Here is a 13,932-nt window from a genome sequence, read left to right on the forward strand (position 1 = left end):
ACATATAGGCTATTTAAATTATTTAATTAGTATTACTTAAATATATTTTAATATTCAATAATAAATTAATTCTAAAATAATCAAATATTTTGTCCCTAGTTAAATACCTACATATAATGAATTACAAAACTAAAAGCATATATAAAATTAATGACACTAGCATTTCCCATAACAATTTTCGTGCATTAAACAAGGGTTGGTAGGGACCCAAGAGTGTAATTTTAATACATTAATTCATTAGTAATTACATCAGCCAAAAGATGACTGATTATGTAATGATGTCAGTGTAGACGTGACTCATTCGTGGGTTCAATATTTACTTTAATTGTCTCTTATAACTGTGGTTGCAGTATTCGTCGCTAGATTAAAGTGCGCGGAGTTAAATCGCGCCATGCCCCAGATTGCGCAGAGCATTTGGTAGGCGCTAGGGGAGTCGCACGGATTCGCGGCCCGCGCTAACACGCTAGTCGCTCCGATTCTGAATCCGATTGCCAGTCTTAGCAAGGTCGCTCTCAAGTCGACACGCGAGTGCAAGAGCACAGACATAACTTTAAACGCGCGAAAAATGGCAGCTACCGAAGAACTAAGTGGAATTCTAATGAGGAGACAGGCGATCAACGACAAACTCGATGAGGGCTTAGATATTAAACCGAAATATAAATTCGTGAATGTATTCACCGAGTTCCACGAATTTAGCAGAAAGGAAATAAAACAGTACGAGCAAACCTTCAACAAGTGAGTACCTTCTAAGTTTAAAGGGATACAGGTGATTTTTAATAACCTAATCTTTGGGTTAGCGGCGCTTATTTCGTTTTACAAGGTTGCTAATGAGTCTAGAACAACAGGTTTAAATTCTTTTTAACTTATTTTGTGTATTTATAGGTACAACAGTATTATCAAACGTCCACAAGTTTATCTTGGCCGATTAAATTATTATTATGATAAGATACGGTGGCGAAATTTCGTCGTAATTTATAGCATAAATAAAAACAAATGGAATACGATAGCGAATTATGAGCCTCATAATGATAGTGATAAATAAATTAAGTTAATTTTCATTGGAATTCTAATGGAGCGAATGTCATTATTTTTCATTAGAACTGCTAATTTTTGCGAACTTTACTCGTAAAATGCGGGGCCATTCTGGGAAACATCATTATTCTGAATCGTGGTTCAGAATTGTGATCCACCCTCATCACTTTTTTTTATGTTTTCAATTAAGACCTCTTTTGTTTTGACCTACCGAAAGACGATATATGTAGCCTCACGAGTTGGAAAAGTTGTATACTTATTAGGTTGTGGACATATTTTTAAGTTTTAATAATAAAATTTTTAAGACTGTATAAATTGTTTTTGTCTGAGAAAAATGTCTACAATTAACTTTTATGAAGTCACTAAAAGAGGTTAAATTTTATTTCTAATCATTTGAATTGCAGCCACAGGTAGGCTTTAATAAATAAATAAATTACTGTAAGGTAACAATGTCGTATTTATTTAAGATGATGAGAATGAAAACCTATATTGTAATACATTGACATTTATTTAGTAGCATTTAAACCGAGCATTTCGACTCCTGCGATGCGACGTGGGAGATGAAATTCAATGGCTGAGAATATTCTGTTATTATAGTTACAAGAAGATACTATTTATATTTTATGATAATCACAACTTAATGACTTTCCTTTTCAACTATCACACGCTAATAAACTCACACGGTTGCTATAGTTTCATTTTCAATGACATTCAAACTTTTGTCAATGAATTTTATATTTGACATTTAGTTCCTTAGACAGAGGGATCTTGTGGCAGCTCATGTCGCTTATTGAATTGTATCTAAACATGTTGGTGTTAGGCAAGATAAGTTAATTGTTAAAATACAATAAAAACAAGCGTAATAACTAAATGCCATAACGCAAAAGACGTCATTAAAGTGAATAATACTATGAACGTATTTTTTATAAATTAGTCAGCAATGCGTAAGGTTTATTTAATAAATATGTTTTGATTTGGTCAACAGTGTTAGTCATTCGCCATTCATTATAATATCGTCATTTTCTTTCCGTATTCATAAAATGTTTCGATAATTTAAAGCCTTTAACTTCCTATTAATAAATACGATTTCACATGTGTTTTCTATTATGTAATTATTATCAATAATCTCTGGTCATCCGTATTACTAATAAATCAACCTTAATCTGTCAAACGATTTAAACGTTAGTGTACATTTTTACTTCAAACGATTTTGTCTTGAAATGTTCGAGAACAACAAAATGTTGCAATTTTTAGTTTATAGTCTGTGTAAAAAAATACTAGTGTTGAGTTTGATTTGTGGTCTACGTTACCATTAGTTTTATGTACAATACAGGTGGGAAAAAAACTTTATGAATCATAAGTTTTTTTTTAAATACTAACCGGAAGTTGATATGAGTGTCCACAGTTTATTGGAGTTACTTTTAAAAGAGGAAGTGTGATATGCGACAAAATCAATGTGTGACTCACTGTTATGTCCACGAAGGGCGATAATAGTTACCCTTTAAATTAAATTCAAATTTTATTATGCGTTCGTGTTTTGATCCATTTCGAATGAAAAAGGAAATAGTCCGTAGAATTGTGAAAGCGTCCTTTTAATTAATTTAAAAAAAAGAAGCTGTCTATTGCATTTAATTAATTTTTTTTGTGTGGCGAAAGGTTTTTAAGTGCAATATAAACCTACCTGTAAATAATTAATAATATATACCGTATCCACTGACGTCTTGGTTCTTTGGTCTTGGCTTCAGATTCCTGTTCTTTCCTGATGTTGACCGCTGCTGTTTAAATAATGGGATTGATACTGGTCGGAAGCGTATAAAATATATGAACGATGTCTTGACTTAGCTTTGTCCCGAATTACTTGATCGCTGACGATGCCCTCGTATCACCCTCGCAATTTACTATCATTCAACATCGAGGTCATTTTATTTTATCACCCATAGTCACGTGTTAAAATCGTTATATACCTAATATATAAATTCCCTATATGTATCCTGTAACAAAAATAAGTACGTTTGTTTTGGAACATAAGATCATCAAGGTATCACTTACTAGAATCATACTTGATATACGTAATTAGTATTTATTCACGATAAAATATGGGATACATGAACCGAAGACGCTGTATGAGTGTGATACATATATCATTCATGTGTTTTAATTTCAGGAAAGGAAGTTAATTCGGGACCAAGGGTCCAAACAAATAACAAAGCAAAACCATAATTCTGAATTTAAAAATAGTTTTTATAAACTATACGTTTGAAACACTAATTAGGCTTCTTAATCATGAAGAACCGAACAAACAGATATAAAAATCTACTCATTTCTTTCATATGTGCACTGTGAAAAGAGTCTAAGAAATATCAATTAAATAATCTTTTATAAGACATAGGTATAATTCAGAGCGATTTTAAAATTTCTCTTACATTTCCTATGGAAGATAAATAATAAACAAAACATATTTTTTGTATCCTAAACAATAACACATCTTTATTGATATATCTATTGTTTCCTTTTTAATCATGAGTCACGCAATGTCGTAGAAAATTACACAATAGTGCATCTAAGGAAAATCAAGTTTCTTTATTTCCTATACCAGTATTTTATAGGTATTATCATTATGCTATTTCTGACTCACGCAAAATATTTATTAACAATGAGTAGCGCCATAAAGTTTTATCGGAGTCACGCAAGCAAAATCTTACACAGATTAAATTTAAGTATACCTATTATGCAGCGTATTGGGATGATTGACCTATAAAAACGCGTGTAATGAGAGCATAATACAATTGTCGAAATATGATTCGTTTCACTGATATAAGTATTAGAAAATAAATTCATTGTTGCTATTTGTTATTTATTTAATTGAGTTTCGCGCGCATACCTTACAACACAACAGCATATAATCGCTAGAATTCCATTTTCAAAAAAATACTATAATCTGTAAGATTAATAAACCCATGGTAATATTAAAATATTTATGTAATTACTAAGATAGTAACTAGTTGTTGACCATAGACAATTTACTATAAAGTTCCATTTTTAAAATACATATAATTTCGGCTAATCATAATTTGGTTTATGCTTCTTATAATGGAAAACCCTGGTAAAAGAAAAATATTATAGTTGAATCACGTTTAATAAATGTTATTTATATAACATACACTGTTTACTTTTATATTCTCTGATAATATAACATGCTAATTGTCATACTTGATATATGGAACTTGTAAATAATCGTGAGGTCAAATTCTTAAGACCTTTACATTTAAAAACGTGAACGGTATACATAGTGCGTACTTGAAAGTCTAAGTTGAATACATTTTATTTACGTTGTAGTAGCAGTATAGTTTAGAATCTTTTACAAGTTTTATCAAGTTTTTTTAAGGTTTTCGTAAATATGAAAACTATTTAAACGCAAATATCACAACATATACTCGTTTATTGTTGTAGTAGCAGTATAGTTTAGAATCTTTTACAAGTTTTATCAAGTTTTTTTAAGGTTTTCGTAAATATGAAAACTATTTAAACGCAAATATCACAACATATACTCGTTTATTATTATAATGAAAATATAAAAAAAACACACAGTATTAGAACAGTTATCTAGATAAGATTTAAGTTCTGCGGTGACTTTTTAAAGATTTAAATTTGGAATTCGGTCAGCGTTGCGGTAGAGGAAATCTTACTCGGTAATTCAAATTTAGAATACGATAACAAACGCGAAACGGTTAGGAAATAGCCGTTTCAATGTGATTTTTTTGATATGCACTTTGTTTTGTAATTTCCAATTAATTATTAATTGTTTTATTTTTGTTGTACATGAACAATAATCTATATAATATATATACACATATTATCAGCAATTTTAAACAGGTAAATTATCAAGACGTGAAATATAGACAAGGATAACATTCTCTACATACAATTAATATGAGGCAACGCACTCTTACATATTGATACAATTGTAATACATAATTAGTTATTATCTGTTGAACTGTAATGTCTTTTCCTCGCATAAACAAGTAGTAATACACCAAATACAAAATGTATTTCTACCTTATACAGAATTACCATTTTCGTAACACGTGTATTCTTACATCTTTGCTTATCTTAAGCGTCAGTGTTTATGAAAGCAAAATTACAACATTTAGGTCACAAGACAAATATAAATTTAGGATACAGTAAATAGCGGGCGAGTGTTAAGCTAACGAACTGGCCGTTGAAATCCAATTAGACAATAGTACTTTTGGCGCCCTAAAAAATATAGGCCATTCGTGACAATTGACGCGTTAGGGTATTTTTTTAATCACCAGGGCCCGACTAGGCCTTCAATTGTTTACTTTTTCGCCCAATAATCCAAAACTAGACTTTACAATCATTCTTCAGCTTATAATGCACATAATATGTATATAGACGTATTACTAATGCTATTAGCTATTACTTAACTATTAGGTGTAAAACTCATTAATCGAGGTAATATTTTTTTGCCTGCGTTGTTAGTGTTTTTGTGGTTCCTAAAATAATAAACTACTGTTAATGAATTTGAAATTATATCTCACTTATAAGTAGTATAACTGGTGTAAACTCTTGCCGGTATGGACAAGTATGAAATGGATTATTTTTAGGTTTAATTTATGTACAGCCTTCATGAATATAATACAAAATTGACGTTAATATAACTGAGGTTTACAATATAATTTTTATTTGGACAATATCTAACTTCGGGATATTACCGTACGCCAAAACAATTCCTAACAAAAAACGATTATGCAGCAATTTTAAACTCTGTATAAATTACTACTTATGTAAGGCCATTTCCGAGTTTCTTAATTAATAATTAATTTGCTTTATGTAATATGAATTGTGGCATTGGGTCGAATATAGTAAATTAAATGTGTGATCGCCTCTTTGCACAGATTAATATTAGCATAGTCAATACGTTTATCTTGCATAATCTTACCCAGTTTGGCGCGAAAGTTATTAAACGTTTTAATTACTATATATACCGTGTTACATAATTTTAGACTAGGCTAAATTTTGCATTAGAATAAATTTGAAATTGGAACCCCGAATATGCTAAAGGAAAAGATTTGTCAGAAACTGTCATGTTATATGGCACAAAATCTAAGACGCATGTAACGCTGACATAAGGCTATGTAACAGATATCTGTAGCTAAGACCTAATAGGAATACTGGATGTTTGATTAACATTTAATTGATGAACAAACTGCGTGTCTATAAATATAACTAGAATTAAGACTGATCAGTAACCAATTGGCAGTATGTGACAACAGGGCGCTCTAAAGTTGGTCGTTTCGAAGATCAAGACACATTTTGGGACTCAGCGGAGTAAATGAGTCTGATCAGAAGAATTTAAAACACAAAAAGGTTCTCTAAATATACGTGCTATTGGTACACATTTCAAAACAACTCCCACGTCAATAGTATCCCATACAAAATAGTTTTCATTTACGACGATAGCATTTTCCTTATATCTACTATTCCTACGAATAATATTTGAACGATGTATGCGCTCCCGTGTAGTTCTAATTACGTCTATTGCTGTTACATTCTGCATAAAAAGGTATTCTTACCGTTCATAAATTTGTATCATTATTGTTAAGTAGTGTTTAATAAACGTGTCAAAAGATAAATTTTCCTAAAATAAAAGTTTATCTTAGATACAGTAAGCCACCTCTCATTAAGTTCGATAAATGCAAATGATAAAATATTGAACAGAATGTTTTTTCCGTACCGTTATTCTTTTGAAAAGGAAATGGAAAGTATACTATACGTCTATATAAAAATAAACTATAGTGAGGAACTACAGGTTCAGGGACGGGAAAACAAAAAAGAAACTATGGCTCTTTTCGTTAGACTGTGATTGGTTATATACAAACTAGTAATTGCACGTCAAATTGATATCGTCAATAGATTTTATTGGTATTTATATAATATAGGCCCCAACAGAGCTATCGTTGTCATTTGTTACTAATCCATACTCGTATTTACACCAGACGTTATTGACATATTACTGAAATGGTGTCAAACACGTTCATAGAGAATTCTGCATGCAATGCCTGCGAAATAACAAAAGAGCATCACACCTTCTTCCTGTCGTAAACAAAAAAAAACAAAAATACCATCGAACTACTTTTGTTGTCGAAGGATTACGTACTGTTCCTGCAGATGAAAGGGAGAACCTTCGACCAGTCTAACCATACTGGTCGCCCTGAAGGCTCCAGTTGCTACAGTGGAGAAGTCTTGATAGCCTAAGCCGTCAGAATAAATTCGTTAGCGCGTTTCAGGGCGACGTCATCGCAGTGTAAGAGCAAAATGTAGATGTCGCTACCAACTAATGTCTGAAGACATTACTAGGAAAACCTACTCTGGAGTACGTCAATTGAAGCATTAAATAGCAATTAATGAATTAATTATTACTCTCATGTTAAATTACGCCGTCATGTACATCTGTAGAACAGTCAATATTGTTAACTTTAGAAAAATATATTTCAAAACCGTTTCTTGTAAGGTTGTTATTATGTTTCTGTTTTTTTAATGTTACGTTATATTACATAGTCTTCATAACAATTGCACTGAGTTATGACTTAGATACTTATTATACTGCATAAGCTTATTAAATAAACAAAATATTTCAGACTTTTAATTAAATAAATATCATCGTAGCAACCCTATAAAGGTGTCTGCATTATGTTTGCCGCAGAATGCATTTACATTCAGAATAAGCGGTCACTTTGTCACTATGAATTTGAATAGGACGTAGGATGTTGACATCGAATACATTGACTTATTTACAAAAGATACTTATTAGCACTACACATACAATATAACTTTGTATTTATATTTATAAAGTTTACATTGAAATATTAATGTATCATATAGACCTATATAATGAATAATATAAAACTGTGACACATTCTAGAAATAAAAATAAACAATCCTATGCTAACGTTTTAGCTTCTCAAACTAAGGGAGTAGATCGGGCAATAAAACTGGCAAGAAACACTTTACAAAGTATTTTTTACAGAATATATTTATCTAAACCATTCCCCTTTCGCAGTCTTCTAAGCACAATAAGATGTTGTATTTGTAGTCGAGAATATTCAACTCCCAACTCACGGCATTTTTGAATTGCCGAAAACACCTTATTTATATAATAGGGGGTAAAGATGCTTAAAAAGCTCAGTTGTGGAAGACTAGGTAATTAGGGGTGGAATTTTGTATTTTGTGTCGATGGTGAAACTTAGTTGCAGGTATTAATCTTAACAACTCCACTGAACTGTAAGTCAGTGCAAAGACCACATCTCTACGTAACGCCAAAAGGTCAATATGCAGATCACTGTAAAGTCAGATTAATGCGGCAATTCTGAGCAACACTGTAGCTAGCTGGAAATGTTTTCATTGTTACTCGTCGAGCTATCTAAATGAATTTTCTTAGGTGTCCAGGCGTACGGCTCACCCAGCTCTCTCTACATTAGCCTATGTGATGATGTGAACTACAGTATAACGTGGCGTTACCAATCTTGTATTTGTACACCTGTGTACACGTAAGAATCCCTCACAAAACGGCTAGGTATTTTTTTGTAATATAAGTGTATATTAAAGAAAAACATTCATTTGATATTTTAATTCCAAACACTTGTGACAAGACAAATTTCAAATTTAGAACACAAAAAGTCTACGGCGAATTAGGAATCATAGAAATATTAATACCAGCACTTTTAAGGTTGAAACTAACAACAATATTATAACATAGAGTAAAGAATTATGAAACTCTGCTTACAAAATGTGTACGTGGGAGGGTAGGTGGGAGCTCTTTTGTAGCTTGCTTTGATTTAAGGTCAAGTGATCTTGGCCGTCATTCAGATTTTCATTTAAGCAGATCTCAACTTAGATAAGCACCTACATGATAATAAGTAGTTCTTTTCTGTACTTATAAATTTCTGTTAAAATATCCAATATTATTTAACACAATGGACCTATATCTTTGTTTAAACAAGGAAGCAAGCAAGTTACTATAAGGCAAGGTGCATAGGCAAGTCATAGCTCGAGACTTAGCAGGAACTGACTCCCTTGGGCCCAAATCGACGATTTATAACCCTCTGGAAGTGTAGTGGTTGTCGAAAATATGGTAAATAACCATAGAAACTAATCATTTAGATAAAAATCGACGTTTTAGAATTTTGCATTTTACCTTTAGAGTTTACTCATATTAGAAATTAATTTCAGGTCAGCACAAAACAACAGTTTATTTAAGTCAGAAAGCAATTAGTATTTATCTAAGAAACATTGGTGTCATATTTGATATCAAACATCCATTAAGTTTATATATATATATATGATTTTGAGTAAGACCCGAAATTTATTTATGATACCTCTGAGGGTATGTTATAAAACGTGATTATTTGTTTCCCCATTGGTTCTCGTTTGTCTTTATTTTATAATCAGAAAAATTCTAGATGGTACTATCCCTTCACAATTATGTTTTGCGTAAACACTATAGGGTGTGTGTGTGTGGTGGGATTTCTTATTTGATAATTACGTCAACAGTATTTTCTTTTTTACACTTATTACCCTCACACCTACTTAAAATGAATAAAGACTTTTTATTATTATTATTACATAGTCTGCTTGAAAACTAAATGTATTTTCCAGGATTCCTATAAAAAAATAATACGTGTATATACTATTATTTTTGAAGGCTTTGCTTTTGCTGACAAGAGGAAGGGCGAAGGAATAAATTGCAGTAAATCTTTTTACGTAATAATTGAACGGCGGTCGTTCAAAGAGTTTTTGTCGACTATACTAAAGTTATTTTAATTTAGTATGAGGTATTTCCTACTTCCTCAAGGCTGAACCGGCAGTTACATACACAAAGTTATCTCTCTAATTAATATATAATAACGTCTTTGAAAAATAAGTATCGTTCTACAACATTGCTAATAGCCGCAATTGTATTAGAATAACGTGACACGCATAATTTTTTTTATATTCATATGACACGATTGGTATGTAACCCACTTTCCACATGGGACGTAAATATGTTACCTCTTACGTAAATGTAACGGTCCTATTGAAATGCTTGCAATTTGTGAAACGTCTGTCTATGCTCAACTTGAAAGGAAAGAACAATCAATGCTACAAAATGGTTCTCGAGTATTCTTACATTTTGCATCACAAGCATTTCAGTCTGTGAAGTTTCCAACGTTCCTTTTACAGATCTATACCTACTAATCTATGACAGTCTAAGACTAATCTTTGTTTTTTATTTATTTTACTATTTATTTGTTAAGATGTCATGTGCATAATGGTTGCAGCTCCTTACAAACGTTGTGTAATACAAAAACAACTTGGCGATTAAAAGGAGTAGCGGAGAGTTTGCCAGTTCTTTTCTTCCGTTCTACGCCGTTGATTTGAGAACTGGCAGTAAATGTAAGATTAGAAGCATTTAATGTATATTTTTTTTGAGGTTCATAAGCGTACATTGTGTTACCTTTATGAATAAATAAGTTTTGACTATGACTTTGAATAAAATTATAAAAACATTTTGCGAGGTTGTTGGGTTATCTCTAATCTTCGAAGTGATATTGAAAATTGTTATACAACGCAACGATATGTGAATATCATAGACCAAATATTACGGCGAAAAATTAAAAGCTTTGTCATAGTAATAAGAGCAAAGTATCGGAGGTAAAACTATTTTACGTTTCTTACGAACCTAACGTAAGGCATATATTAAAAATTTATATATCCTCCCCCGCGTCTGTCTGTCCGCGATGTACTCAAAAACGGAGTTTATTGCGCTATACACTAATATATAGAATGATTAATTAAGTTTTAGATGTATAATTTTCCAAGGGTTTCCCGTACGAAACCGAGGCGCTAGTGTTCAATAAACTTACGAGAAATCTAGAGTGGGTAGTAGGTATCTTATATGAACCACCCGCCAGCATTTTAAGGAACAGTTTCATTAAAAAATTTCACATTAGGTAAAATTCCGGACTCCTTACTCTGAGTACATCATCTTATCCCATTTTTCTAAATACCAGATTATTTTTACACTCTCAATGAATATTTAATCATCATTACATCTCATCTCAGTTACATTTTCACATAACTGTATTGATAATCACCTTTCGGTTTATCTGTTTAGGTATTTCCTATACATGCTATTTAAATATGCATTAACTCTTCTAGCATCATCATGTGATATATTTTCTAACATTAATCATAAGACTTGGTTGAAAATAGTTATTATATAGTAATGGTAAAAGGCTTTAAAGGCATTAAGCAGAATATAGGGATTTTGTTAAATTTTCTTATAGGTTTTTATAGATACAATTTCTGACTGGCAAAATTGTTCTATGTTTCCCTAGGCATTTGTTTCCATGGGACAAGACTAATCTAATTTTATTAAACTAAGCTTTTAGTTGCATTAAAATAAATACCTAATATTGAATTACCATGCTTTCAGATTTGACGAGGGCCGAGATGGCTATCTAGACTTAAACGAAGTAAAACGCATGATGGAACGTTTGGGGGCTCCTCAAACACACCTTGGATTGAAAGCTATGATTTCAGAAGTAGACGAAGATGGCGACAACAGAATTAGTTTTAGGGAGTTCTTGCTTATATATAGGTTAGTTCAGTAGATTAGATGTCCCTATATGTTAAGATCTTTAAAGTATCGATGTTTTATCATACTCCCCGTGTACCTAGTCCAGCCAAGTTCTGTGCACCCAAAAATGCATTTTTTTAAATGAAGTAATGTGATATTATTAAATATTTCAACCAAATATTTATTAAAGTTTCAGCAAAAAACAAAAGAATATTCATTCGAAAGGGCCATCATTGGCTTTAACGGGCCTTTTATATTTCTGCCCACGAATCTATGTATTTACGGACTGTTTCCAATATTCGCCACAGTTGAAAGATTTATTTAAGAATTTTTCTTATGTCGCCGTGTCGTTTAGAGCTGGCGATGTCCTAAGATTATATACGTGTTCGAAATTGAAAATAATTAAAAAGTTGAAAAAATAAAAGTTTTTATGTAACAGTATTTATGGGCAGACTAGTTTGATATTCTAGAATTAAAATCTACATATTTTAACATATAACAAAAGAATCGGGTACTTGGATGGAAAATTCGAATATTATAAGACGAAAAAACACTCTTATACATAAATTAGTTAGGCAATTTACAAAGAATCACAGGATTAATAGCATTAATTAAGTTTCCAATATAATCGTTGTTCTTTTAAATGATGAATTATTAAAGACAGGATAGAAATCGTTATCCTGTGAGCCATTATTTCACATAATCGTATAATATAGTATTAAGTACAAAGTACATTAAATACTGGTTAGGTTTTTCAAGAATATCAAGAGTGTTCGAGTTTAGACCTTATAAGGCGCCATCCGCCAGACTTGTCTGGCTCTGACGAGGCGAAACAATCAATACAGCTTTATTGGAATTTGTAGAAGCAATCTACTTTTTAGGAGTTTTATAAAACCTAGCGAATGGATTATGAGTGTCTCAGTTTATGTTATGAATATCAATCGTAACGTTTGTATTAAAGCTATATTTTTTTTTGATTCCTGTGTCATGAGCTTTGTCGATAAGTTTAGCGCGAAGGTGCTAACTGCTAAGTTATACCAACAAATAATAAAAGCAAAATATTTTATAGATAGATGAAATACTAAACATAAAAAATGTTAACAGAAAAGCGCGGGCAGGAGAACTCGAGTCGGATTCAGGGTTAGAAGCATTCGCGAGACTCACCGAAATAAACGTGGACCAAGTCGGTGTTAACGGAGCGAAGAATTTCTTCGAAGCCAAAATTGAGGAACTAGCGAAAACTAACAAGTTCCATGACGAAATAATACAAGAACAGGAAGAAAAACGTCGAGAGGCAGAAGAAAAGGCTATAAGGAAACAGAGGTTCAAAGAAAAATCAGCGATCTTTCAACATTGATTAGACCTAGGTTAGGTTGTTGTATCTAGTCCATAAGCTGTTACCATGTAATAAGTTTAAGATATATATTATACAATGTATCTTTTAAAACAATTACGTATAAGTTAAATGTCGTTAGAGTTTTCGTTTATCATAGGGATATGTTTACATTTTTCTAGAAGATTTCTGAAAAAAATATTACAGCTATATTGCTGAAACTGTTATTTCGATATTTAGTCCGATCACCTTGATGAATTCCAATCTTTTACGTTTACGACACGTAAGCGCAAAAAGCATTTGTTTGATGACTTACGCTTTGCTCAATGCGTTACGAATTTTGATGCATAGTGGTGAACTAGTTTCCATCTAGGTCCCGGGTAATATCACAGAATATATATATTTTAAGTGTATTACTTGTTAAGTATATGTATGAGAGATATATATTAAGAAGTTTAGTTACTTTTTCAAAATGTAATAATTGTAGGTTACTGTCTAAACTTTAAGAAATCTTTATCTATTTCTAATTTTGTATTTTTTTGTCTGAAACATTACATTAAAAACAAACCAAAGTGGAAATTCGATTTTAAACCTAAATTCTTTATAAATCATATTTGTATAGATTAGGCCAAGCTATCCAAAAGGATATTATTTTATTTATTATGGAAATTAAATTTGTACATACAAAATTAAATTGTTTTTTTTTAATATATATGATTTATTATACAAACTTATAACAATGTACTTATTACTAACTAGGGTTTTGATAAGAATCTAAATTATTTTGAACCAACCGATCAAAAGGTACAATATTTGATAAATCTATCTTTTTTAATGAAGCCAACTCCTTCATAAGAGAAACATTCTGAAAAAAAAAGAAATACTGCTCAATAAAGTCCTTAAATTAAAATGTTAAGGTTTGAGTTTT

The 13,932-nt window shown here is 31.4% G+C and overlaps 1 protein-coding gene across 1 annotated transcript; it reads left to right on the top strand.

Moving 5' to 3' along the window:
* Positions 1–431: 431 nt before the first annotated feature.
* On the top strand, positions 432–13,698 carry LOC110998116 (EF-hand domain-containing protein D2 homolog). The gene is made up of 3 exons (XM_022266578.2): positions 432–735; positions 11,528–11,692; positions 12,776–13,698. The coding sequence occupies exons 1-3, from the start codon at positions 566–568 to the stop codon at positions 13,026–13,028; spliced, it is 588 nt and encodes a 195-aa protein (XP_022122270.1). The 5' UTR covers positions 432–565; the 3' UTR covers positions 13,029–13,698.
* The last annotated feature ends 234 nt before the right edge of the window (positions 13,699–13,932 follow it).

This window comes from Pieris rapae, chromosome 21 (assembly GCF_905147795.1).
Source record: "Pieris rapae chromosome 21, ilPieRapa1.1, whole genome shotgun sequence".
In the NCBI taxonomy this organism is placed as follows: domain Eukaryota; kingdom Metazoa; phylum Arthropoda; class Insecta; order Lepidoptera; family Pieridae; genus Pieris; species Pieris rapae.